General features: G+C 44.7%; 1 protein-coding gene across 4 annotated transcripts in view; it reads left to right on the forward strand.

Moving 5' to 3' along the window:
- The first annotated feature begins 5,978 nt into the window (after nt 1-5,978).
- epha7 (eph receptor A7) overlaps nt 5,979-27,643 on the forward strand; it is an 83,102-nt gene continuing 61,437 nt past the window's right edge. For all 4 annotated transcript variants that reach the window (XM_035618151.2, XM_035618153.2, XM_035618152.2 and 1 more), the window contains exons 1-4: nt 5,979-6,181; nt 7,892-7,956; nt 8,599-9,268; nt 26,387-26,542. In XM_035618151.2, coding sequence (XP_035474044.1) covers nt 6,088-6,181; nt 7,892-7,956; nt 8,599-9,268; nt 26,387-26,542 — 985 coding nt within the window. In that variant the 5' untranslated portion in view covers nt 5,979-6,087. The remainder of the gene's footprint in view (nt 6,182-7,891; nt 7,957-8,598; nt 9,269-26,386; nt 26,543-27,643) is intronic.

Raw genomic sequence — 27,643 nt, forward strand, 5'->3', positions numbered from 1 at the left:
AATGTGGATTTCTGGTGTACTTCCTTGTCTCCTGATTAACCAATTTTCATAATTGCGACCCAAGGCACATGCGTTTAAACACAGGGGAAATTTTGTGTGGACTGATTACCCCTTTCTTCTGTGCTTTGCATTTTTGAAAAACTTCACCGGAGTCGCAGTCTCTGACTCCGGTAGGAATGTGATTATATCAACAAAACGGTGTCAGGTGCAAATGGCTTTGAGCTGCCCCACAACAATACCAGTTGAATTTTCAACACTTGAGATTTCCTCTGGGACCGCCATTCCATATTACTGATCTATAAAAAGAAGCAAATTGCCTGCTTGCGCAACCAAACCCCCATCGGCCTCTGTGCTGCTTCTCATAGTCGCTATTAAAGCTCTGGGTGGTGTTTTCCTCCAGGGCCTGACAGGCAGGCTTCAGGCTGCCCCCAACCTGCCTGCTGGATGCCAAAATCAGCCTGCACACACACACACACACACACACACGCTGTGGTCGCCTTGTTCGCTACCTACTGACACAGCCTAAGAGGTTCATGTGAACAAGATACAACTGTGTACATAAGTATTTCCAACTTCTTTACACATTTCAGCAGTCTGTGAGACTCTGTCTAAGACATGCAACTTGAGCCCGGAGGGAGGAAACACTGAGAGAGGAGTTAAGTGCTGCCTGCTGATGAGGACACTGGATGAATGTTTAACAGATTTCTCTGGAAAGGAAAACAAATGTCCGTGTATGTGAATGTACACTAACCCACCTAATGGAATTATTTGAGGATGAAAAGGCCTTTATATATTCAGGCCATCATTGACAACACTAAAACTTCCTATAGACACCAGGCATGGCATATTGATGTTGGGTTGGCAACTCGCTGCACAAATTCAAATGGAGGGGGAATCACTGGTCCAGTGTAAAGGATCAGTACCACAGCAAACGTTTTTATAAATAACCTGCTGAGTGCAAAAGCCCATAGTGAGCTGACACAACACACATGCCACTGTTACTGTTCATACACATTTTCTGAATAGTTTGACAGAAATAAAATCTCAGAGACCTCTCACTGGCTTTTGCAGAGATTCTTTTTTTTGTTGTTGTTGTCTTATTTTTGAAGACAGTAAAACTCACAATCTTTGGATTGAGTTTGTTCATTAAAAATCACGAGATTCATTTCCCTTGGAAAAATGTAGAACTTCGACCTCAGCAGAACATTTCTTTAGATTACACATTTCTTTAGATTACACAGATATTTCGGAAATGAACTTTCACACCCTAATTTCTCAAATTCCAATTTCCCTACATGATGAACTAATTTCTGTTCCAGAGCTACATTTGGGAAAGCATAGCTGTAGTTCTAGTCATGTCTAATTATGCCAATTATAGTATTCATTTTCTCCTGGAATAATCCTCAACATACCCAATAAAATATTTCACTTGTGCTTCTCTTTTTAATCCAACAAAAAATGGAACATTTCACTTATCAACAGAATAAGTATTATAAAACCATTAGTGTCATTATTAAAAAAACGGATAGTGAATTGATGTCCCAAGACTAGCAGTGTCAAATCATGACTGTCAATGATGTGAGCTGGTCCTGTGGTGGCCCCGCATGAAGCTGTGTCCATTAACTGGGTCGCTTCATTCCACAGTTTGCAGTAACAGTCGACCTCAGCGCGTCCAGTTGCGACAGCCGCATCTTTTGCTCCCTCGTCATTGCGGCCATTTATAGCAGATCCCCTACTGGACCCAAATGATCTAAGAAGGATTCCACCGACAGAGAGATGGTGCCTGTGGACACGCAGAGTTTCACAGATCCAGCCGTCGCCGCCGCGTGAACTTTTGACTTTTGGCACGCTGACACTTTTCTCTGGAGGCCAATCAGTTTGGGAACAACAAGGCAATACTGGCTTCATTGCGGTCAGCTCAGATCATAATACTTCTAATGTTTAATGTCACCTCCATGTGAAGATAACAGGAAGGGGTTCATTAGAGGATGACATGGCAGCTGTGAGCATGTTTAGGGAACAGTACAACGTGCTGAGCGGAGATCATGTGGAGCCGGTGTCTGCCGTCAGGGGGAAACAAAGCCAAAGGAGAATGAAAAAGTCAGAAGAAACACAAGCAGTCTGATGACGGGATGTGTATCGCACAGCTCAAGAACATTTGTCACGGGAAGACTTGATAATGAAAAACAGTGTGCTGCAGACTAACCAACAGGATTCATTCTGACCAAGAATGGTCTTCTCCATCGGAGCCAAGTGGCCATAAAAAAACATTACTGCAGGGGTGAGGAATCTTTGTACTATCAAGAGTCACTTTAATTTTTATAAATCCTTTTGATTTGAATCCTAGATTATTAAGCACATACATCACACCAACCTGATCTTCTGATAAGCTGTTTCCTCAGCCGTGGTTGCGGACCAAGTGTGACGGGGCCTCTGAGACCAAATCTGGACATGTCTTGTGGTGTCCTTAAGTGACTTTTCAATATCATAAATTGATATAGTTGTTTTAACATAGATTTCCCATGTTATATTGGACGTAGTATTGCAACAAATGTAATGAGCCCCTCTGCGACTAAAATATCTAAGTTATATATAAGTTTGTGATCCAAAAGCTGTCTCTGTGTGTCTTGAAGTGGTTCATGGTGTGCTTTGAGCTTCTGCATTGGCTCATCCAATTCTCTTCCTCCCTCTGTCTTTACAAACGTTTCCTGCGGCACTGGCTGCGTCCGTTAATATTGTTAATGTCTCTTTGCTGCAGCCATGTATTTCCTTATTCTCACTTAAACAAAAGTTTATGATTCCAGCAGTGGTGCCCAAACTATTGCCTTCAAACTGTGCAGACATTGGGACTGAACATGCCAATGAATTAAACCGGTAGTTGACCGTCAAGAGGCCTGTCGCTGCAAAGCAAAGAAAGCTAAAAATACCATTAATGATTACAAACCTCAAAGAAAAAGAGTTTGTGTTAGCAGTTAGAGCAAACACTGCAGTACACTACACACTGAATACGGGTGGTGGGTGGTGTCATGTAGACACTATCTGACAGAGGTAACATTAATCCAGATTAATTCAGCCATCATTAGTTATACACTGTATCAAGGGCAAAAGGGATTAGTTGCAATTTGCATCATAAACAAACAAACAAACACAAAAAAGAAAAAGAATCTGAGTTACAAAAACCTCCAAGTCCTTGTCTGCTTCTGTCCACTTTTATGTAAACACTTTATTAATCAATATTTGTTGGCCATAATTACAGCTGTTTTTGCTTGTTTCTACGGTAATGGAGATTAATTAGTGACCCGCAGCAAGGGCTGTACGTATAAAGGGCTAATGAGCTCTGCTCTGTGCTTCAATTTTTTTAAGTGATATGCCAAGTCATCTGAGAAAGCAGGGAATTAACTTCAGACTCTTTAATTGATTTTTTTTCGGTTGTTTTTTTTTTCGGGGGGGGGGGGGGGGGGGGGGGGGGGGGGGGGGGGGGGGGGGGGGGGGGGTCACGGTTTATCTGTGTTCGTTATTTAAAACCCCCGGCAGTTCCATTTCTATGGTCAAAGTCTCTCGAGCAGCAGAGCAGTAATGAATCAGGTCCCGCCGTGTGAATGGCCTGTCGCAGTGGGACTTTCCCTTACTTAAGGTGACCTTCCGCTGATAAAACAAACAGCTTTGAGTGTCTCTCTGTCTGAAACCACGCCGTGTGTCACAATCCAGGTGCTGAATGAAAAGTATTTCACACAAAACTTTAACGGACTTGTTGTAATTATATATTTGCATCTTTTTTTTTATGATTGTTGTCATTCCGTCTACTTTCTTTACATTTGCCTGCTCTGTACATAAAATTGTACAGAACTTTGTGCTGATTTTGAATCCTCTCCACACACACACACACACACACACACACACACACACACGGTCCACTAGGATCCAAACAGAGTAGGGAAGGAACGAGTGCTTGTCCCAAAAAGGTACAGTTCTTCCTTGACCTGATGTCTGGAAAGTGGGTGTTTATGCACAAAGATAAAGAAACGTAAAGAAATTGGAGGGAAAACACTTATTTTACTCTGTGTGTGTGTATGTGTGTGTGTGTGTGTCTGTTTGTGTGTACGTGTGTTTGTGTGCGTCCTGCAGCTGAGTGCTGGAGATAATGTGCAAGTGCAATCTGTTCTTTGTGAGGCGGTGTTGCAAAAATGCCAACTGTCAAGATGCCATGGTGAGGAGAACGATGCTAAACACTTGCAGTATTTGAAGGTATTTATTTGAGTATTTCCAATTAAATTGATCTATTCTTGAATTACACTGTACCTCCGATGAACATGGTGTTCTTTTTACCCCGCTACACTTTGCTGACAGCTGCTTTTGCTGATGGCTTTTCAAAATTAAAGCAACAGTATCAAATTACTTTAGGTTAAAATAACACCTTCAAAATCCCTGTGATGTTGCTCTGATTTGTAATAGTGAGAGCGGTGCCGCTTTCGTTCCGACTCTACCCCTAAAACTCCCTCGCTGAGGTTTAGTCAGCAGCTTAAACTGCCCGAATCAGGCCCAGCAGGTTCAAGAGTTATGGTGAAGTGTAGATAAGTTAGGAAGACTGAGAGACCATGAAATAACCAGCGTTCATCTCCGATACTCAGCACGGGAGATTTAAAAAAAATATAAAGAATTCCAAACAGTGTTTGGAATTTGTATCAGCCACTGCAAGCCTGGGAAGATGAAACCTATAATGCTGCTTTACGTTGAAAATGTAAAAAAACCCAAAAAAACAACAACCATGAGCTAATCAAACAGCACATTTAGAAGAGGGGAGTTATTGGCAATTCAAATTTTCCCTTTAAACATTTGACATGATTTCGCTTAACTGACTCGATACTTCCGATTCGAAAAAATGCCTTGCATGGAAATTAATTTGGGGATCAGAATTTTGTTTCATCTCACGTTAATCATCATTACATAGAAAACATTGTGACGCCTCAGATTGACCTTGTGACCGTTTGGAGGGTCAGCTAAACCAGCTGAGTATATATAAAGCAGTTGAAATGAGCTCCACCCAGAGAGCGGTAAAACTCTGCTTACACATCAGCTTTTACAATCTAATAATATCATCCACAGAGTCATCGGCTACATATTACTGTAGAAAAAGACATTTGACTGGTGATACTTCATGTCCCCGATAATACATTAAATAGGACTTTGAATGCAGCGTTGACTTTTTTTTAAATGTTAATGTTTATCTATTTCTCTTTTTTTAAATTCCGGTAAACGATCAGAATACAGACACTTCAGATAAAGTCTTTCTCCAGTTCCCACCTCATGTCTCGCTGCTCAGCCGTCACAGTGGAAAAACATCTTTAGAGCCATCACCGGGACGCGATGATGGTTCAGTCGTGCTATGATGTCAAGGTCCTTTTTATTTCAAGGAAGCTAAGTGTGTTTCACTTGATTTTCAGTTGCCGGTTGAAAGAGTTTTTCTTGTTGTTGATTGCCGTTGGCGCAAAAAAAAAAAAGATCAAATTATTGTATTTATACAATAAATTGATGGGGATGGAAAATGGAAAATGTGTTTGTTCCTGGTCAACTCGCACAATGAACAGATGGACTCCTGTTTTATCGAAAGGTGACACAATTAGAAAATGGCTGTCTGTCAGAGAAGCTGTTTGACGATGTGTGTGTGTGTGTGTGTGTGTGTGTGTGAGAGAGAGGGGGGGGTGCATACAGGAGCATCCCTTGGCCCTTTCCTGGGGAAAACCAAAACGATGTGATCCAAGTTGTGACAACACTTCCTCCGCCCCCCACCGCAGCCGCCTCTCCCACTCCTCCCTCCCACCTCCACCCTCTCTCGGCCGGCCCGGCGCTCCTAGTGGCCCTCTGCCGCCGTGACGTCGCCTTCCGCGGCCTGCGATTGGACGGTCCCTCCGCCTGTGGCCGTGACTGACATCGGCGGAGCCACAGTCTCCTCCCAGCGGCGGCGGACGCTATTTGAGTGGGGCACCGGCGGACTGTTGTGCACACAGCCGGGCTTGGTGTCGTCAATGGGAAGCGCGCGAGACAGTGGCAAAGCGAGTTACGGTCTAGATTGCAATCCGCGGCTGCACCATGCTCTCCAGGTCCATCCCGTGCGTGTGGATTACATTTTGCCTTCGTCTATGCTGCTACGTGGACAGCGGGGAGGCGCAGAACGCGAAGGAAGGTAAGTTCCCCAAAGTTTAGGACTCTCCTCCATCCCGTCGTATTTGGAACGACGCGTCAGAAATGACAAGAGACGTGTCCACATCCCGGCAGAGTGCGTCCGTCTTGACTCTTATCATGTCTGATTTCAATTACCCCGTGGATTTAATAATCCCCACAAGTCTGGACGTGTCGTGTGCGCAGTCAGATAACAGGACTGGTGCGCGGTGGGGATGACAGCGCGGTCTGGTCTTGCTCGCGGGCTGTTTTGCGAGCGACCTCGCCGTGTTTTTACGCACTGCAATTAAAAACGCCGTAGGGACACGGGGGCAGATGTAGAAGCTGCTGTTTTAACTTCAGCCCGGTGCCAAATGAGCCACGGGGATAACTAGCCCGCTCGGTATAGATTATCACTCTATCGCGACAAACGACGGGGGGGGGGGGGGTACATCGGCGGATCGATCGCTTCGGCGGAGCGCAAAACCGCCTCCAAAAGTGGCCTCGGCCACAGCGGTGCCGGCCAGTGCGGGCTCCTGGAAGTCAGACACAGCGCGGACTGCCGCGGAGTCGCAAGCGGCGTCGGACACTGAAGTTGGCGAGAATGGGGGGGGGACAACCACAAGAGCGACGGAGACGAGAGACGAATTCAAAACTCTAAAATGATACTTTGAAACAGTCGGATTTTGCGGCTTAAAATTGTATTAAATGGGGTCATGCGTAAAAATCACTGTTACGGTTCTGATTTTCCCCAAAAACAAAACTACAGTATATTAAGTACATTTGTATTGTTATCATCATTATTATAATTATTATAATTATTATTATTATTAATAATAATAATAATAATAATAATAATAATAATAATAATAATAATAACAGAGCACAGTGTGGATGTTACAGCGGATATGAGGTGATCCTCGGTGTTATGGGGGGATTCCGCAGACCTCCGTATCAGACAGTCACCTGTAAGACATTCTTTTTTACGGCTGTGCGTCCTGACTGCCCCCCCCCCCCCCCCCCCCCATCCGCTCTCTCATTATGTCGCCGATATTACACGTACAATTAAAGCAGCTTCATATTTTTTTTAAGCCGCCGTGGTGCCGCTTTGCGCTCTCGCTCGCATCCAAAACCTAAAAGAGGCTTGTTATTTCCCCCCCCCGACCCCGAACATCTTCCTTCGCTGATGCAAACCGCGCAAACATGCCGCCTGTTAACATCATTTCACTGTAGTTTTATTGCCGCCCTGAGCCGAAAATACACTCGCCCGTGTTCCTCACCAGCCAGTACGCGCTGCGGAGCGGAGCAGCTGCTTTGCTGTTGAAGCGCAGCAACTTCCACCCCCAGCGCCCCCAAAGATGAGTTTTAATAAACTGTTGCGTAAAATAAAACCACAATAAGTGGTATGCCTGCTGCTTAATCATGCGCGCAACGCTTGCCTATATACGCGTGCCTGTGTCAGGCACTCTATTCTTTATTTCTTCTTTATGTGTGTGCTGTCCGGGTTTTCATTTGTCTCCCAAAAGTCCCCCCCCCCCCCCTCCCCTGCAGTCAGTGCTGCAGTGTAGCAGTATATATACATATACTCTTATATACGTTCTTGTCTGTTCTTGAGCTGCTGCTGGTAGAAATTAGGTCATGCGCTTATAGATGTAGATGTGTGGCCTGTCACTAACACCCAGCCCCGGTGCCCCAGTGAGATTTAACCACCTGCCTCTTGGTTTCCTGTCACTAGTGATTCTGCTGGACTCCAAGGCACAGCAGACAGAACTGGAGTGGATCTCCTATCCTCCCAACGGGGTAAGTCTGCCTTCAGAATCTCCACGCTGCAGATGTACTCCTTATCTATATTTTTATATATATATATATATATATATATATATATATATATATATTTCCAGCTTTCTCAGATGTCCCACATCTGTGATAGGAATAATAATATTTAAAGTAGGTTTGTAATACATACATGAGGGCCCCGTATTTTTTATTTTTTGCTCACAAAATTCCTTTCCAGAGCGAGAAGATAAAGAGTACAGCAGGATGTTTCTGCCACCAAACTCTCGGGGCTTTTGACATTCAGAGCACAGAGGCCCGGAGCAAAGCGCTTCCAACCTGCTAGTCTGATTAAAAGCAGGGCTGCGAGGAACTTTTAAATAAATAATGTGAGGAGGAGAAGAAGATAAACCGAGCGCAGTCATCGTCTTAAAGATGGTGTTTGTTTGATAAGGACGTGGCCGCTAATCTGCAGCTTATTGCACAGAGCTCATTCTGAAATGACTGTATTTCACATATCTTTTGTCAGACTCATTACAGTGCTCTCTGCTCCCGTTTGGTTTGATTGCCCATCATTGGACATCGATGCTGTGACAGATGGTCGTCTTTAACGTTTTTGAATGCAATATATTGGATGTATTCATCATCATGTATGTTTTCTTCTCGCAGTGGGAAGAAATCAGCGGCTTGGATGAGAACTACACACCCATTCGCACATACCAGGTTTGCCAAGTCATGGAGCCCAATCAGAACAACTGGCTTCGGACTAACTGGATAGAGAAGGGCGATGCTCAGAGAATTTTTGTCGAACTGAAGTTCACCCTGAGGGATTGTAACAGCCTACCCGGTGTGGTGGGCACTTGCAAGGAGACGTTCAACTTGTATTACCAGGAGACAGATTCGGAGGTGGGCAGGAGCTTACGGGAGAACCAGTACGTGAAAATTGACACGATTGCCGCAGACGAGAGCTTCACGCAGGGTGACCTGGGTGAGAGGAAGATGAAGCTGAACACTGAGTTGCGCATAATCGGGCCCCTGTCCCGGCGGGGCTTCTACCTGGCCTTCCAGGACGTAGGGGCATGCATCGCCCTGGTGTCTGTCAAAGTTTATTACAAGAAGTGTTGGTCTATCATCGAGAACCTGGCCACGTTCCCGGACACGGTGACAGGATCAGAGTTTTCCTCGCTGGTGGAGGTCGAGGGCACGTGCGTGAACGACGCAGAGGAGGAGGCCGACAACTCTCCCAAGATGCACTGCAGCGCTGAGGGGGAATGGCTGGTGCCCATTGGGAAATGTATATGCAGAGCTGGATTTCATCAGAAGGGGGATGCGTGTGAACGTGAGTGCCTCTTTGTTTTCACGATCAGAATGGAACATATTTTTAGTAATACTTTAATTCACTCATTAGCATTCCCAGGGTTGTTTTTCTTGCTGCATTAACTTCTGGCAATCTGTCAGGGGATTCCTGGATTTCACGCAACAAAAGGTGTGTGGATGAAAAAAAATGCCGTGAGTTTTAGTGATTTGATTATGCAAAGCAGGAAAAAGACAGTTTAGACAAAACTGCCTGAATAGTTGTGCTCACAAATGGGATTAAAAAAAGCTGATGTTACAGCCGTAAATATGAACAAAGTATTTAGGACAGACATCCCTGGTTATTAATTGGAATCTGTGATAATTGATTATGATGCTCCTAATTCATAGCCATGATTCTGTTGACACTGGGACTAAATAATAACTGGAGTTTAGCTGCTCGGCGACAAACGCTGCTCTCTTTCTTGCTGGCGGGGGCCAAGACAATCACTAGCAGAATGCACGGGGCCGGAGGAAGTCCAGCCAGTCGTTCAGTATCTCGCGACAGAAAGGGAAACAAATAGCCGCCGTGCTTTGGCATTTAGGCCTCAGGATATTTATGAAGGAGCCTAACGGGAAGGTCAAACGCAGCATCGCCGTTGCTCACTTAAACGTTGTTGTGTTGCAGGATCGCGCGCCTGCCTCCAACAATAACCTGATCTCTGTCACTCTGAACGCTCAGAGGATTCTTGTTCAGCAGCCACCTGATTTCAAAGATAAAAATCACTATGGATTAGAACGAGGTGACTCAGGTCACAGAACTTAAGTGGCCTGCCTTGTCAGCGAAGCAAAGCTGTTTTTTTTTTTCTCTTGCGGCAAAGAGGGCAGCCTCATTCTAAGCAGCTTACGAGGAGCAGCAGCCAGTAATAATTGAACGGAATGTGTCTAAGAACAAATTAGTGTCCCCGGCAGACAAGCTTTTATGCCACGCTGTCTTCCATTAGGGACCCCTCTGAGGGAGGTGTGTTAATGAAATATATTAGGCCATGTAATTTAGAGCAACACAGCCCACCTCAAGTTGTGCTATGTCTCTGGTGTTAGCAGGCGATCGCTGATCCAACCCCACGGAGCTCGTTTTTATTGTTCTTGTTGTTTTAATATGCATAGATGTAAGATCCAGTTGTGCCCTTAGGTGGAAAGAAAAGCTGGTGATTTATTTCCACAGGGAGCGCGATGCAGCATAACAGCAAACATCTCCGGCTTGTCCAAGTAATTTTCACCACCTTTTCTTATTATGTCTTGATGCACACCCCTGCGAACAGAGGGCTGTTGCATGTCTCCATTAATTACTCCGATCACGTGTCAATTAAAACAAATGCCCGCAGATATAATGAACCCAGCGTTCGTTTTTTTTTTAAAGGATCAAGTCCCGGTCTTGATTCTGCACCTTTATGAGCTTTATCCCCACTGAGGCATGAGAAGCCTTTGTATTAAGGGGTAGTTAATCTAAATAAAATGAGAATCACGGTGCACCATCAGCACTTCTTGCTGCAGCTCCACTGACATTAAATTGTCCATTCAGTACTTTCCCCCCAGAACAATGTACAAGCTATTTAGACTATATCTACCAGCTGAACAGCAGAGCAATAAGTCCAAGTGTCTGTGACCATTCAAAATGTGTGATCCCGGCTTCCGGACAATAGGCGGACTTGTCTTAGCGCTGCAAAAGCACGTCATCTTTCAGATGAGGGTTTTTTTGTCCAATGGCACGTCAGGGTGCATTACGCCGCATCCTCCTCTGTCGAGGGTTCAGCACACTTTAAAAGGACAAGTCTGTATTAGGGGTCAAACCGGGAAGAAGGGGTGAAAAACCCGCTATCATAGAGAGAGGGGGAGATGCAAGGAATAACAATTCACACTTTATAAAAGCATTTCTGGTCTTGCACTTGTTGTACACACAGAAAAGAACCGGGTTTAGTTTTGTGAAGATTAAAAAAGGCCATGGGATAAAAGTTCATATCATATCATATTTAACATCTAGCCACCTGAACACTGGTTTTCATGAAGTCGACGTGTTAGATAGTTGGTTTCAGGAAGTAACAAATATTGTCCCTAATCCCCTGATTCCGACGCTGTAACGAGGGCTTTAGATCCTGTTAGAGGATCTGACAGGCACTTTGTTTGGAGCATAGAGTACCGAGGCTTTTAGGGATTAGTGCCACATTCATTTAACTTTTCAAACAAATCTTCTGTTGGTGTGTTCTCCCCTCACAACCTCATGGACCCCCCCCCCCCCCCAAAAAAAAACCCCCCAAAACAAAACAAAAACAAAAACAAAAAAAACTTTAAAGCTGCTGAAATTCACCTCACAAATACTCCTAAAGGGAGTTCGGTGATCTGATAAGCACTCTATTTGAGGCAAAAGTAATTTATTTTCAGTATCTGTAGTTTGCTATGATTATTAAATATGTCACCAAGTGAAATATTGATAGGATGGGTGCAGGTGGAGAAAGCGTGTAGCCGTCGGCCGTGACATTTGAGGAGCTCCCTTCTGAGGATGCAAAGGCCTCCTCTGAAATGTGTTGTGATCCGCTCATTCATCACCGTCAGCGAAGAGGGACCCCTTGTCTTTCACCCCTACGCCCCGCACTCCCCCCTGTCTCTCTTTAACTCTTTGTGTGGCAATCTGTGGCTGTAAATGTCACTCATCCTCTCTGCGCCTGCTGTGTTCGGCAGCCTCGGTGCAATGTGTGCTGAAAAAAAGGCCAGTTGAAGTGTCACCGCAGCCTGCGCAGGCTTCATTCTGCGAAGAAGTGCGTGTTGTGAAAATAGCGCCTATTCATTCGCTGGTGCTGTTTAGCGCCGGCCACTGGTTGCGATGGAGCCACGGAGTCGTTAAGACAGAGAGAGGGCCCTTGTGGGAGGACACTGGCCTCTTTGTGTCGCTCAATCCCGGGAATGTATGTTGTCCGATTTTTGACACATCAGATCATTGTGGTACTATATAACCAGTGCCTGTGACATGATTAACTGTTGACCCTCGCCTAAAAAAAGGGAGTGGCCTCTATCCAGGGTGGAAAACGGATAAAAAGGCCAAATCGTGCCGCTATCAGTGCATGCTAACAAGAGAATTAATGAGAGGATACAGCATCCTGTAGAAGCTGGCGCCATCCATCTTGGCTGTCAGGGAGCTGGACAGAAGTTAGTTGGAGACTGATTGATGATTGAGCCCCACGAGGGAAGGGGCTGGGCAGTCAGGGTCTGACCGCGACAGCCACCAGGCGGCTACCAGCCCCATGGCACTGGGGCCGGAGAGAGAAAGCTGCATTTAGCATTTCAAATGAAGCCAGGACACCAGCAGTCAGGAGGTCCTCATACAGCTTGACGCTCCCCTGATTGATAAGGTGTGAATTTAATTCACCAAATGGCTGCTTTTGCAACTGCTCCAGAGCTCAATTATGCAAATGACAGGTGTGTGCGGAATCCACAGGAGACCCAAATGGACTTAAATCACTCAGGACGGGAATGAAGTGTTGATGGATGGAAGCTCTCCTTGTCACTGCCAGTGTCCTCTCCCTGTGAATAGTAGTATTCTTCTATAGCCCAGGGCTTTTCCTCCTTGTTGTCTTGGCATGGCAGGTAGCAGTCGGGCACAAAGATGTGCCATTCTCTGCTGAGGATGTTGCTACCGACGCAGCTGACAGGAGCCTGAAATTGATGGCTAAGGGGAGGACTTGAGACATGAGATTTGGTGAGACGGAAATGCTTAGTGCGAAGATGATTAATGGATTGACCGTTTAAGTCATTTATCTAAGTAAAATGCCAAACATTCACCGGTTCCCGTGTTTCAACTGTAGGATATGCTGCTATTCTCGCTCTTGTATTACCAGAGTTGGAATCTCTTTGGAGTCGACGGTTGGCCAGACAAAACACATTTCATATTTGATAACATCCCCACAGGGACCTTAAGAGTCCAAGATTACATCTTAAGATGTCTTGTTTTGCACAACCAGTAGTCCAAACCCTGCAGATGATAAATCTATCATTGACGAAAACTAAGAAAAAAGGAACATTTCCACATTTGAGAATCTGGTATCTTTTATGCTTTTTTGCCACCCTTGCTTCAAGTAAAATACTTAGATGATTAACAAAATTGTTGCAGAATAATCAAGTCATTGGCTTATCTCTAACTAATCTTATATCTGAATATGTAACAGATTTCTCACAATCATAGGGTTTCAGCTAAATAATTTTATAGCTACTGAATTTTACAATGAAGGAAAACTATTTACTTTCTTGCTTCACCTTTGGGTGGATTTCCTGCTTTAGAAAATTATCAATATGGCCCTAAAAAAAGGTTTTCTGTGCTCTACGTGCTGTACGTATGTGGGCAAACTGTAGAAATAACAAAAATAATAATGATTGCATAGTAGGTTTCAGCAGGAGAGAGAACAATGAGCGTTGAAATTACAATAAAGAGCCAGTCAGAGCGGTGTTGCATTTCAATGGCAGTACTGCAGAGAGCAGATGCAGACTTGTCTTCATGACTATACGATTATTACTTTATTCCTGTGCAGATCTTTTGCTCTATCTAGTTCCCTCTCATTAGTGGAGACTAAACCACAGCTGCTTCCTTGGAGGATGAAGAGAAGGGCAATTTTTTGAAATCGCGAAATGGGAAGCTGTGAGGATGAACATTTATTTAACCTCTCGTATCCAATGACCCGTTTTAAATACGCACTTCCAAATAAGAGGTAAAAAGCTAAAAGTTGTTTCCCCGGGTTACGCTCACTTGAGCTGGCGCCAGCAGCGCTTTCTGCGGGATCCGGCTGCCCTGTCAACACGTCAAAATAAGTACAATGCCTCATTTTGCTCACAACAAATCATGCACTGGGAGGCTCATTCACAAAGTCATTTGGCTTGGTGGATATCTGTCTCAAAGTTATATTCATATCAACTGTACTTATTCACATGCCGGAGCAAAGGCAAAGAAACCAAAGGGCTGCTGTGGCTAATTATTTGCTCCAGCTAGCGTCTGCGTCTGAGAGATGTCACACTGAGGTAAGGATGGATCTGAAACAGATCATCTAAGCTCTGAGAGCTCAAACTTAGAGAGGGACTGGAGGCTGCTGGTGCCTGGTCACTGGTAATGGGGTTTGTCTTTCCCCTCTGCTAATAGGCTTCAGCTACTGACTCATGCATACATGAATATCAAGCAGCTGATGGGGAAGCTCAATCCACTCAACTGCTGTAGGTGCACGAACCTAGTTCAGAAAACACCACTGGGAGCGTCTACTAAAAAAACAACCTTTTGGACATAGTCTCCGAACGCAAGCATCCTCTTGTTTCTATACTCCCAACTCTTGAACACTGGCCTGGTTATTGTCTCACTTCTTTTACTCTGTTTACAGCCACTTTATTCATGACATAATCACAAGTTGTCTTAGCCAGGCATGGCATATACCGTTATTTTTAAACTCATTTATTACACTCGGAAACAACAGCAGTTGGCATGTCAGTGCTGCTGTACAGGTTCAAGGACAGTTTTTTTTAAATAACAAAATCGTATTGCAAAGACCAAAAGGTTTGTATTTCAGGGCCGACATGTGCAATACGATGGACAGAAGAGATAGAAGATAACTAGGATAGGACGTTTTAGGGCTTAGTCTTATTTAAAACAATGCACATTCAGACAACAAACAACTGGGTTACTTTGATGCTAGGAGAAAGTCAGGGAGAAGCAAAAAAGGAAGTAAGGATATGATTTCTTAACCGATTTATTGATGTTTACCAAAATCGTGGACACTGATATGGCTGGATATGCTGATGTTTGTGTGTGTGCGTGCATTTTAGTTCTGACAATGAGAAGAAAGGGTTTGCTTTTAAATGTAAATTGCACCAAGCAGCTATTGAATGCTGCTTGAAGATGCGCCTATCATTGTCCAGGTCTTGGAATCTGACCTGCCAGTCCAAATTTTAGACCCTGTGTTGCTTCACAGGAAAAGACAGAATCCAAGTAAGCAACCCTCAGTCTCACGCAAACAAAGCCATATGGTCAGTCATACTGGTCAAGGACTTTGTTAACCCCCCTAAAAGAGAGACCTCTGTGACATTGCATCACATAGTGTTATTTCCAAGGTGACATCAGGGTCCACATTAGCCCATGCATGAAGTCGCTGAATATTAACTTCATTTACACATGGCTGCAGACCAGCGCAGCGCCACAATGGAGGCCTGCCTGTTGTGTTTAGTAACTTGAGCGCCCTGGCTGACAAGACACTGTCAAGATGGAAGATGGATGATCGCAGCAGTTGACCCCTGATCGCCGGTGGAGTCACCTCTCCGCCCCGCCCCCCTCTCCCTGCATGACAAAAGAGCCCTCCCCATAGTGCAGCAGCCCTCGTCTCCACTTGCACTAACAGGTTTAGACATCTCCATCGATCCCTGCTTCCACATCTCTTGCAGTTCTAAGCTTTTGGCCCTTTTAGCTACCCAAACTGTGGCACAGATGTCTTTTTTTCTAATTGCATGCCCTGCCGACTGCTTGAGAGGGATGTGATCAGACAGGCGAACTCCCCGTTAGAAGACAATGCCCGCAGTGTTGTGTGTTGTGTCCCCGTGGCAAGAGGGTGAAAGTGATATGTGACCGGGGTCCCAGGGTCTCGCCACCTAAAGAGGCAGAGAGGAGGGCCCTGTTGTCAGTGAAGCTGCTCCTCTAGGAGGCCCCAGACCACTGGTTCTGTACTTCAATCTTCCTTTAAGAGGAAAATCAATAACTTATTACATCACTTGACTTTTTTTTTCTCCATCACTTACATCTAGAGCAAAAGGAAGAAGAACTTAAATGTGCTTAGGATAGCCCTGCTGCCAGGAATTCAGATGCTCTTTTCAGAGAGTTGAGTTAAAATGAATCATTCTCTGCAGGACAGGAATGCCAGCATGTGAGAATAAATATGTTAAGGGTTAGGGTTATTACTCTTCTACACTGACTTATCTGCTGAGGATGTTCTCGATTATCTGACGAATTGTTTGTTGTATAAAATGCTGGAGCATTGTGAAAAACTCCCACGACAAGTTCCCAGAGCACAATTAAAAAAAGACACATTCTCTAACCGTCCACCTACTGTACCCAAACTCTTTTGCTTGATGCCACAAGGGGTGAATGAGTAATTTGGATAGTTTGATTGGATAATGTTTGCAGGACCAGTTTGGGGGGGTTCCATTCTTTTCTGTCACAACTCTGGGTCTAGAGGAGAGCCTCTAGAGAGCCCGTGGTGGAAATGAATGGGCGGGGGCTGGGTCAGGATGAGGGGGTTAACAGTTGGCCCAATCCGGAGATAATGCTCATTTGCTGGCTGGGGACATTTTCAGTGGTGATTTTGTTTGGGCTACAGGGGGCTGTGGATCGGTCAGACCTTTGGACCCCTGGCTTTCATCCCCAGAAGGCTGCGTCTTTTAACACATGCAGCTCCCTTTCAGAGCTGACCACCACATGCATTAAAGGAAGGTTGCTGAGAGCCATCTCTCCTGTTTCCATGTGAGTTAAATGAACTAAACAAAAGGCGTTTAGGCAGGGACATTTTCCGTGTCACCAAGAATCCATTTCAGAATGCTCAGTCTGCATGACAAGAAGCAGAGACCTCCTTAGTGCACAGACTTAAGATACAGCTCAGGCGGAGTGAGAGGCCGTACATTCAGTGATGTATTGAGTTTAATCCTAAAATGCCCTTCATTTTCCACCTCCAAATGCATGCAGTAAATCAGCAGGAGGGCTGAAATCGAAAACAGGTGTTTGCGTTTGTTGTTTGCAATTTGTTTCGCTGTCAGAGGCGACTCTAATCCAGCTGAGGCAGTTGTCTCCTGTGAGATCACGTTACCTCCGTTACCTTTATATTTTACTCATAACCTTAGTAGATGCATTTGTTTGATGGTCCTGAGAATTAAGGTTTACTGGATAACACTGACGATATTCCATAGTTTTCCTGTCAACAAATTGCATGAAAAGTTTATTCTCTCTTTCGATACTTTGACTTCACTAGCATGTCTTTGGCACTCAGCCCGAAGCCCATTAGTTCCTACTAAGATGAACATAAATCAACAAAGATGAGTCATGAATATATATTCTAAAACCTCTAAAAAGGGCTCATAAATTTCCTAAAACAGCGGTGCACTGCAGGATTTAGCAGGTCTTGCTCAAACAGCATAACTACATTTGTGGGGCTTTGTTAATACACATTTGTGTGTACAAATACAACTGCTGCAACTGCTACAAATGCTTTCGACACAGTTTGCAGTGCACGCTACTACTTTGCTCTTTGTCGGACTTTAAATAGACTAAATATCTCCACACTACTGAATTCCTCTGACCCTTCTTTTAAACAATGCCCTAATTTTTTTGAGCCTAGTGCTGCGTCCGTGGGGACGTCTTCTTCGGTAACGCTGTCACTCGAGTTAACATTTTCTGTCATCATTTTTCTCTTTTAACTCAATCTCACTCTTGATGTGCTAATGTGCACGGCTGCAGTAGCCCAAACATTAACACGTGCTGTTATTTCCCCCTCACCAGCATTCAGCAAAAAACCCAGCAATACATGTTTCATGCGTAGTATATTAAGGCTTATACACTATGCCTGATTTCTTTTTCACACCAACATTCAGCAAAGAACAATACTTAAAAATACTTTGAAAACTTAAAACGGTATGAGCCAATCAGAGGCAGAGTAGGGGCGGGCCTTCGTGCAAAGGAGAGGTTGCAAAGAGGGCCTCCAAAATATGGCAGGGAACCCTGCTTTTTCAGCTCATTGACGTTCCGAATTGAAACGTTAAAAAGGCACAATGTCTCTAAGAAACACAACCTGTGCTGTGACAGGTGCATGGTCGGCACTCGACACACCACCCCCTCCCCGCAGCATTTCAGTCCCAGGCAGCGTCAAACCAAAGCAGCGAGGAGTCAGAAATGATAATAAAATGTTACACTGCTTGTAATATTGCCAAAGAAGAGCACTGGAATTGACATTACAAAGTTAATTTATCTCCTTCTTTCTGTGAACACTGATCTTATATTTCCACAGAAAATGCTGTCAACAACTAGTTTTTAAGCATTCAGTCGTTCCTTCACTGTTTCGGGTTGGACGCGGAAATTCAGTCTTGGAGATTCAAATATCTCAAAAACCTCTGGTTGTAATGTGATAAAGTGGGTGAACTGACCCATTCAAAGTGACTGTTGTTTCACAAAGAGGGTGATCAGAAACAAATAGCCTGTGAATGATTAGTACATGTGACAGTAGTCTTGATTGGGAGCTGATCACTGGTTTGCTGTTTAATTCCAAACTGTCCCACTTTGAGGGTCAACTCACTGGACTGGCTGTAGCATTGCTTTTAGCACCGCAGCAGGAGCAAGAGCTTAAACTGGAGTATAACTTAATCAGTGGGGAGCTTTGATCTTTGCTGTGTACTGCCAAGCAGGCATTTCCTTCAGATTTTCCCTGCTTAGAGGGCAAAGCTGCATGCCCTCCAACATGGTGTAAGGGAATGCTAATCTTCCCTTTGTTTCTCAAGGAAAGCTACTTATCTCCTGCTAAGCACAGGTACCTCAGCTGAATGGGCCGATTGTCGCATGTGTGGAGTGCAGCAGCAGCAGCCAGACAGAGTCATTCCAAATATGTGTGGGGTGGAGGGAGGATCCGGCACAATATGACATCAGATTCCTTCACTGTGTTTCAGTGGTTCCTTTTTAAAGCGTACCTATCTCCTTTAGCCTCATTGTTACCATGTACAAGCTTACCCTCTTTTCATCCCAAGCCTGCATGAGTTTTTGGTGTTCCAAATGTTTGGAATTGAGAAACTATATCTCCGTCCTGTGACCGGATTTTCAACACCACCTCAATTCTTTTTCTGCCTGTCTTTGTGTGTCCTGCCACTGTATCCCAGAGTTGGGTAGGCGCCCTTGCGTCTCCTAAATGGGAGATTAACATGTCTGCAGGCAAAAGCCCATCTTCTGAGCACCTCTCTTTAGAAAGGTTGAAAAATAAATTGATGGCTGCAATGTGCTCAAGGCAAAAAGAAAAGAAAAATACACCTGCTGTTACCTGTGATCAGACTGCAAAACAAACCATGCTTGAATGTGAAAAATTTTACATATACAGCATAACATATTTTTTCGCATACTTTTAGAATATCTTGAATAATGATGGATGATGCCAAGCTACAAAAACAAAATGTTAAGCAAGCACTGCAGTAAGCCTAAGAAAGAAATCGAAGGTGGTTCCCACAAAAACCTTTGCAAGCTATAAGAGTCCACACATCACCCACAAGATGAGATCAGTCGAGCTGTCCTTTGGCTTTTCAAGCAGAAGAAATATACTCAGCTAGAAATTTTCCCAGGTCTGCCTGCCTGAGTTGCTCTGAAATTACTCACAAGATGTACTGCCTCATTGCAGGGGAGAACACCACAGGCTTTAGTCCGTAAAAAAGCGATGCAGCCACAGTTCAACATGCATAAAATGCCAGTAAACACAGCCTGATGAATGTCCACACCAGACCCTATTTATTGCGGCAAAGAACATAAGTCACATCTAATAAAAGCAACACACACAGACCCGAGGCTACATTATTGCATACGGACTAAGCTCTGCGCAAGCTATTGACACCCTACTCTATAATCGTAGCACGCGGTCATGGTCCTAATCGTATGCCCTGAAAGTAAAACTGAGAAACACAGGAGTGGGGTTTTTAAATAGTATTTCATGGTTGTCTAAACATCCAGCTAGACACAGAGAATCTTGAAATAGCCGACAGTGAAGGTTTATGGCAGTATTAACATTGGATTGCAGTGTAATAGAACCCGTTTTTTTTTTGGTTTCTCTTTTACCCCAGATAGGAGGGCTATTTCTTTTGGTACCAACCAAAATGTATTCCCAGCACTATTGGTTCGTGTCAATTTATCTTTTGATCCTTCAGTTGGTCAGTGAAATCAAAGTTTTGCCAATTTGAGACTTATCTAGGCCATTTATATTTTGAGCTGGTTGTGTCCAGAGCACATTTAGCATTTGAACATAGATAGACAGATTAGGAGTTAAACACTTCCTGGTCTTCCCACTCTCTGGGCAATGTCTGTGGTATTCCTGAGCTGGAATTCTACCTTGCCACAGGTTTAATGTGTGGGAATGTGATTTAACAGATTTATTTGGCAAAATGCAATATGTATACATGCGATGCTCGTAAAATCAAGGTCTTGAAACTAGATTTGGACTGAGGTCTCAACAAGGAGGACCCACTTAGAGGCCCCTTTATGGTCCATATTCCCGAATTAGCACATCTAGCTGACACACATGAAAGCTTTTGGGGCCCCTGGAGTCTTGAGGGCCTGGGACAGTTGTCCCCGCTGCATGGTTGGTAATCCAGCCTCCTACATAAAAACGTTTGGCTTGTTTTTTGAATGAAAAAAATCTGGGGGAAAATATTCTAAAATCAAGGTTCAGCAATTGTCTTTGTTCAGCTTTTTTGGCAAGTCATGGCCGGAGACACACAGTGTGTTTGTGTGGCGAAGTAATCTATTGCAAAAGAGAAAGGACCATTCTGATATTGGTACCAAAACCTTGTAATTGAAACTCATCCAGTAGATGTGGGAACATTTCAAACACCAAACCTCAGGAGGGCAGCTCTGCATTGGGTGTCAAAATCAAATAGAAGAAAAGACATTTGGAGGAAACATATTTATAAAAATGACAGACTTCTTCGTGCCAGGCCTGTGTTTGGATTTGATACATATTAGGGAATTTACCCCATCGGACCGGCAGCGGTCGTTGCAAGCGTTTCACGGAAAGCAATGGTGTTTTTTTAGAAATAAGAAAATAAACTGTTTCCTTTATCACGCTTGACCCATTCCACCTGGCATTCATCAGTGACTGGGCCGGCATGTTGGTCCTGTCGGCTGCTCTCCTCCCTCTGCCTCTTTTATCACTCTAATGGGGTGCTATCTCCAGGCTGCTCTCTCCGGGTTTCCGCGGCCACAGCTCTCTCCCTTCAGCATGCATTCTTTCCACATCCATCCCGACACATGGGCGGATTTAACACATAATCAGGACGGACGGGGGGGCAGTGGGGGGGTGGCTGGCCCTGACAGGACTCATCATACTAGGACTGTGGAGACAGAATGGCCCACACCAGTCAGTATCACCCTGGCTCTGGCAGTCTGCAAAAAAACATAGGGAATCTCCCACATTCCCTTACTGCAGCTCACATTGCCCCCCCGTCTGTGGCAATATTGAGACAGATGGGGAGAAACTCAATATCCGAGCTGCCCTACTTGGACAAGCCCGTCCCCTCCACGCTGAGTCGTAATAGGGATTGCAACCTTGATTGGATTTGTAGGTTGTAAGTAGGCAAGGACACCCAGTAATTTTTCCAAGACGGGTAATCATCTGAAGTTTTTTGAAAGTGGGACCATACGATAACCACGTTTCTGAACCAACATCAAAACAACACTTTACTGTATGCTTTTCTTTCTGTTAAGGAGAAAGTCAATACTCCCAAACCCCTCTGTTCTGAGTAGTAATAAGGATTGTACCCTTGATTGGATTTGTGGGTTGCAAACATGCAAGGACACACATCGCAGGTGCTTCTGGATCACTGAAGACAGTTGTTCAGACTCCAGGTTTGAACAGGGTCTGAGTCTCCGTACCAATATGAAAATGATACTTTACTTGATACTTCACTTTCTTGTAACTAAAGCTCAGACCCTTTCAAATCCTTTCTAAATCTGCATTGACACAAAGGGATAAGGTTGTCATGTGTCCTAATCCTTGAGAGTTTGCACCAGTGCCTTTAGGGATATCAGTCCAAAATATATGACCACAGGGACTTTGATCATACACACCCACTCGCAGTTGGAACCTGACCCAGCATTGTCGGTCAGGTTCCATAGTTGTCAGGTCCTGAGAGTTGGTCCCATGGAAACACATTTCAGGATTGGTTGTAATGAAGATAGTAACTTTGGTTTGATTTGTGGGTTGTAATGGGGGTTGTAATCAAAATCAATTCAGATTATTTTATTTGGAATACTTTTTAATACCTTAAAATATACTCCCTGTCATCTGTCCTTCTTGGTTGGCTCTTTTCTTTATTAACCAGCCTCAGTAAATACAGACAACCAGAAGACGAGATAGAAAATGAAAAGGACAAATTTGGAATCCAATCTGCAGCAAGGGCACAAGATTAACTGGGGGGGGGGGGGGAGTGCGTCAGAGTCACCCTCAGACAAGGAAAATAATTATTTTCTATTTTGGCCAGGGAGGGATATGTCAGGCTGTCGCATAAGGAGTCATTGCCGCTCTTCCCCTCCCTCTCTGTCCCTCACCCACAGTGTCATGACACTGCCAAAGCGTGAGAGAAATTGGATGTAATTCAAGAATGTTAAGAAGCTCAGCTCAGAGGGAAAAAATAAATAAACTAAATTACAAAAATACAGAAATCCGTTTTCCCCCTTTTTGTGTGTGTGTCTGTGTATGTATGTCTGCATAAGATAAGGAGACTTTGTTTTACTCCCCGGGCCAGTGTGTGCTGTGATTGAGACACGACAGTCACAGTTTGATTATCTCTATCCCACTACTCTGGGGTCCTCCCTCTTTCTCAGGCTCCTCTTCCTCTCGCTGTATAAAATTGAAAGTGTTTGACCACTGGAAGGGAAATTACAGATACTGCTATTGTACCTTTGTGAGAAGCTGGCTTGAATGTAAGACCTGTTTTTCTCTTTTCGTTTTTTGTGTGTCTGCTTAGCCTCAACCCACCTCTCTGTGGACTGACTAATTTCTCAGTGTCGTAAATAAGCCGGCTGTTGTGTCTGCGGCGGAGCTTTGTTAACAGGTCCGTGTCAACAAGCACAAGGCATTAGTCGCTCGTTATCTGTGCCTGAAGAAGACCAGACTAACATGAATGGGCTTCTTTTTTAAAGGAGTCACACTTGTACACTTCATCCTTTCAAATGCAATTACGCATTGGACTGAAAGTCAGTGCAGGCCGGAGAAAGTCTGGGGCCCTGTGCAACGTTTTAACATGTTTTTGTGTCAGTGTTTGCCAGTAAGGTGTCAGTCATTTTGTCAGTCATACGGCTACTGGATAAATGGACTCGGTGTAATTGCTTTGTAGATATTTCCACTCAGAAGGGACGTGTTGCTGTAGGGACAGGCGACAAGGAGCCTCTCACTCACTATCATTCCCATCGCGGTGTCTCGGGCTGAGAGCGTCTCCTCGGCATCTGGTGCCAGGGACGGGAACTCGCTAGCAGTGAGTCAGTGTGCAGTCACTGGGACAGGAATGCTGAGGCCCGCGAAGGCTGTGTTTGTACTTGTCACTCACTGCACTGCCAGTGGTGGGGAAAGCTGCCGAAAACACAGAGGTGCCCATGTCACACAGGCATTCCATTTTTGAGGCCTCATTTGCCGCCTTGTTGCGTCTGTAAACATTTCCGGGTGCCAATGCCGGTCGGACGCACTGATAAACACATGGTCTCTAAATGGGGAAAAACAAAAATAAATGGCGTGAGGAATGAATTGCCGTTCCCTTGTGAGCATGAGTTAAAGGGCAAGTGTGTTTATTAAGACAGGAAACTTATGCAGTCATTGTCTGGAATCATCTTTAAATCTTCATAACATAGATATATAGATAGACGTACTTAATTCATCCTAAACTGGGGAATTTCGGTTCCCTTTAATGTGTAGATAGAACCTATCTACATTGGAATCTGGGTATTGGAATCTATATTATAACATTTCCAAATTAGAATGTATACAAACCGCTTGACATATGTTATTTATGTTATTGACCTTACTTACATTATCCAGAAACTCAAAACCTAGAGACATTTGTGATTTGAATCAGGTAACAGTCTCATTTGGTCGCCTGTTGATGGTGTCACATCCTCTTTGCACGTCTGTCACTGTTGTGTTTGTCTGCCACGAGCATCAAAATTGACTTTTTCACTAATTCTAACGACATACTCTTGGATCTTGCTGGTTTTTAACTCTATATTTTAACCAGATGAAGGATCATTGGAAATCTGGGTTTTATGTGATCAGAGAAACTAGATGTCCAAACTTTTAAGATGAAGCTACTCTTTTCCCTTGATATTATTTTGATGGAGAGACTATGTAGAGAAAATCACATATCGAGTGTTTAGAGGAGGAAAAAGCAACTGTAACTGTCGTACAATGACTGGCACAGCCCTCCACTCCCGGGCTTTGTGCTCGTCTTAATCTTCGCCGTGGATCCTCTGGTTTGCTGGAGTGGAGGATGCGGTGAAGATAGCCCAGGTCCCTGCCAGGCTTTCCCCCCTCCGCACACTGGCCACCCAGCAGATGAGCTCTCCGAAAACCCAAAGGCAAACAGACTCGCTGGCTTATCAGAATGTTTAAACAGCGCATGGTGGGAGAAAGCAGTGTCTTAAATGGGATCTCGCCAATCTTTAACCTGCTGGAGGTAGCCGTTCAGTGTCATTATCAACATCCATGGGGGGGGGGGGTGTTTACACAAGTTTCAGATAGTGGGAATAGACATGCGTTCGCTTTACTGTTTGTCAAACATTATCACTTATCAGAATTGTACATAGAACCCAAAGCAGCTAAGTATAATGTGTAAGCGCAAGCAGACAGCGAATGCTTTGCCTGGTCGGCATTCAAGAGCGCTGCTCTGTTTCCAATTACTAGTTCAAAAAGGTAAAAGAAAGATTAGAGATAAAATCGTTGTTTTTCCAACCTTTTTCTTTTTCCTCCTGGGAAAGAAAAAAAAAAGAAAGGATTGTGGCAGTGTGATAAATGGAGAGTGACAGGGCTTTCTTGTCGCTGGGATGGGGATACCCTGATCCCTGGCTTCCTCTTCATGCTGCCCTGGAAGTGTTCCAATGAGAAAATCTGCGCTTCTCATTCTTGACCTGTCACAAGAGGTGGTGGTCAAATTGCAACGTGAAAAAAACAAACAGCGGGACAGAATGGAGAACTGGAATGGCAGGGAGCCTGTAGTGTGAAAACGTCGCTCATCTCCCCCAGTGGCTCGTGGAAAAAATGCATTTACCAGTTTGCATGAAGAGCTTTTTAGCGTTTTAGAAATCATTGCAGTTTTGCTGCTCTGCTTTGCACACAGGGCCGGTCGCTGCAGATTAGCTGACTTCAGGGCTGAAATAGACAGACCCAGAATATAATTTTTTTTCTCCTCCTCGCTAGTATTTAAACATGAACGTAGTACAGCACATGCGATTCCCGTCGAGGCCGCTAAGAGTCAACGGATTTAGTTTTCCGTCTTCATCACTGCTCGCTTTCGTGATGAGTCTTTCTTGATCAGTCAATCTCAGTTTAGTAAAAGCACTTTTACTGCGCTCGGCAGAGGGGTGTTTCCACTCATGGTCGGGATCTGTTGTTGTGAACGAGGCAGGACCCCTTCGCTGACCCGAGGATTCATCAGAATAAAAAGGGCCTTGTCATTTTCCTCTCAAAGTGAGAGGTGGTAGTTGATCCCTGTGCGAGTGCCTCAGCGTGATGCCGCTTCGAGGCTCAGTCGAACCTTGATTAGGGGGCAGGTTCATTCGAATACTTGCTGATTCGAAGATGCGAACCACAACGGAGCGCTCTGTCGTGCCCCGTCCTCGTGATGGGAAGTGGGGAGTGCCGGGACAACTCTTTCAGGAGGAGTTTGCACGGGACTCATATCACTCAGTGATCGGTTGTAACTGCTGAGATCTGTGTGAACCAGAGTTGACTGAATAGAAAAAATATTGTCAGAATTCCCCCGGTGCCTGTTCGTATTGAGGGTGGTTATCTTTGGAAGTGTTTCTCTGTCGTATTAAAACATCAGGGAGCCCTTGGGTGGAAATGGAAAAAGGAGGTGTAAGCTCCACTGTCCAGATAGTACGACTGGAACTGCCACTAAATTGAGTCAAGATGATTTTAATTAGGAATGTAGATTTCTTAGATGGGAGGAACTTTTTGCAAAGGAAAATTCACACTTCACCACAACTGAAATTCCATTATGCAGAGATGTTGTGATAATTGCATGAGATCCGCTCATTATTCTGTTTGTGCAAACAGGGTTCATAACTTTGTGTTCTCGTCTTTGTCCTCCTCGTTCACTAACTCATCCCCCCCCCCCCCCCTTTCCTTTTTCCTTCCTTGCACAGCATGCGGTCGGGGTTTCTACAAGTCTTCCTCCCAGGACCTTCAGTGCTCTCGCTGTCCGGCGCACAGCTTCAACGACCGCGAGGGCTCCTGGCGCTGCGACTGCGAGGACGGTTACTACCGAGCACTCTCTGACCCCCCGCCTGTGGCCTGCACAAGTAAGTCTTGCCATGCCGTTGCTAAGTCAACACAGCGCAGACCGCTTGCCGGGATCTGAATTTAAACAGTCACACATGCGAGTGGAGGAACAAAAAAAAAAAACCAACAAAAAAAAACCCAACACACTCTCTGGTCCCCCTAGGCCACTTCTGCTCAGTCAGCGTGGAGTGGTCTCATGAAAGCCCCAGATGTGTTCTATAGCAGTTCGTCTGCCTCCCAGTATGTCATTATAATCATGTTTGCCGGCTTACATGTCTGTTTTCTGTCTTAGCTGGTTGCTAATGATGAGAGGAGCAATTTGCCATTTCCCGTCTGAAAGATTGCAATTACAGTCAGCGGCGGCGGCCCAGGCAGCACCCCGTGTCTTCATTTGTCCTGGCCAGTGTAACAGCTTTGTGACAGCCGTCGGTGGCTTATTTACACAGACCGGGGGAATTCCGTCTGAAGGCTGGGGCTCATTTGCTTCCAAAATCCATGCTGAAACATATATACATATATATCGGTTTTAGTTTCCAGGTGCTTCTGGATTTTTTTTTTGTCCTCTCTTACGTTGCCCTCAGCTAACATGCACATGGTGCAGCGCACGCCAGCAGGACAGTGTTAACACTCGGCTTTATCTGGCGGTAGACAGCACCCCTCAACAGAATCTCTGCACCTTATCGGTGTGCCTCCGTTCAGCTGATAATGTTTCACAAGACCCGCTGGCTTCTGGCTGCGAGATATACACTTCTGTCATCCTTTTTTTTTGTGGTGGGGGGGATATATCTATTAAGAAAAAGCAGATAAATTAACATTTGACACTGGTTATTTCATATTGTACTATTCTTCTTTTGGTTGAAAACAAACAAAAACACATTCACAGTTGCAGGAAAATCGACATGCTGGTTCACATCCTGAGTTTTTCCCCTCCCTGAACACCCAAAGTAGGCCAAGTCAGAATCTCTAGTGTGTGTGTGTGTGTGTGTGTGTGTGTGTGTGTGTGTGTGTGTGTGTGTGTGTGTGTGTGTGTGTGTGTGTGTGTGTGTGTGTGTGTGTGTGTGTGTGTGTGTGTGACACAGAAGAGACTGCTGGTGCGATATTATGCTAATACTATAATTTTA

Source organism: Scophthalmus maximus, chromosome 18 (assembly GCF_022379125.1).
Source record: "Scophthalmus maximus strain ysfricsl-2021 chromosome 18, ASM2237912v1, whole genome shotgun sequence".
In the NCBI taxonomy this organism is placed as follows: domain Eukaryota; kingdom Metazoa; phylum Chordata; class Actinopteri; order Pleuronectiformes; family Scophthalmidae; genus Scophthalmus; species Scophthalmus maximus.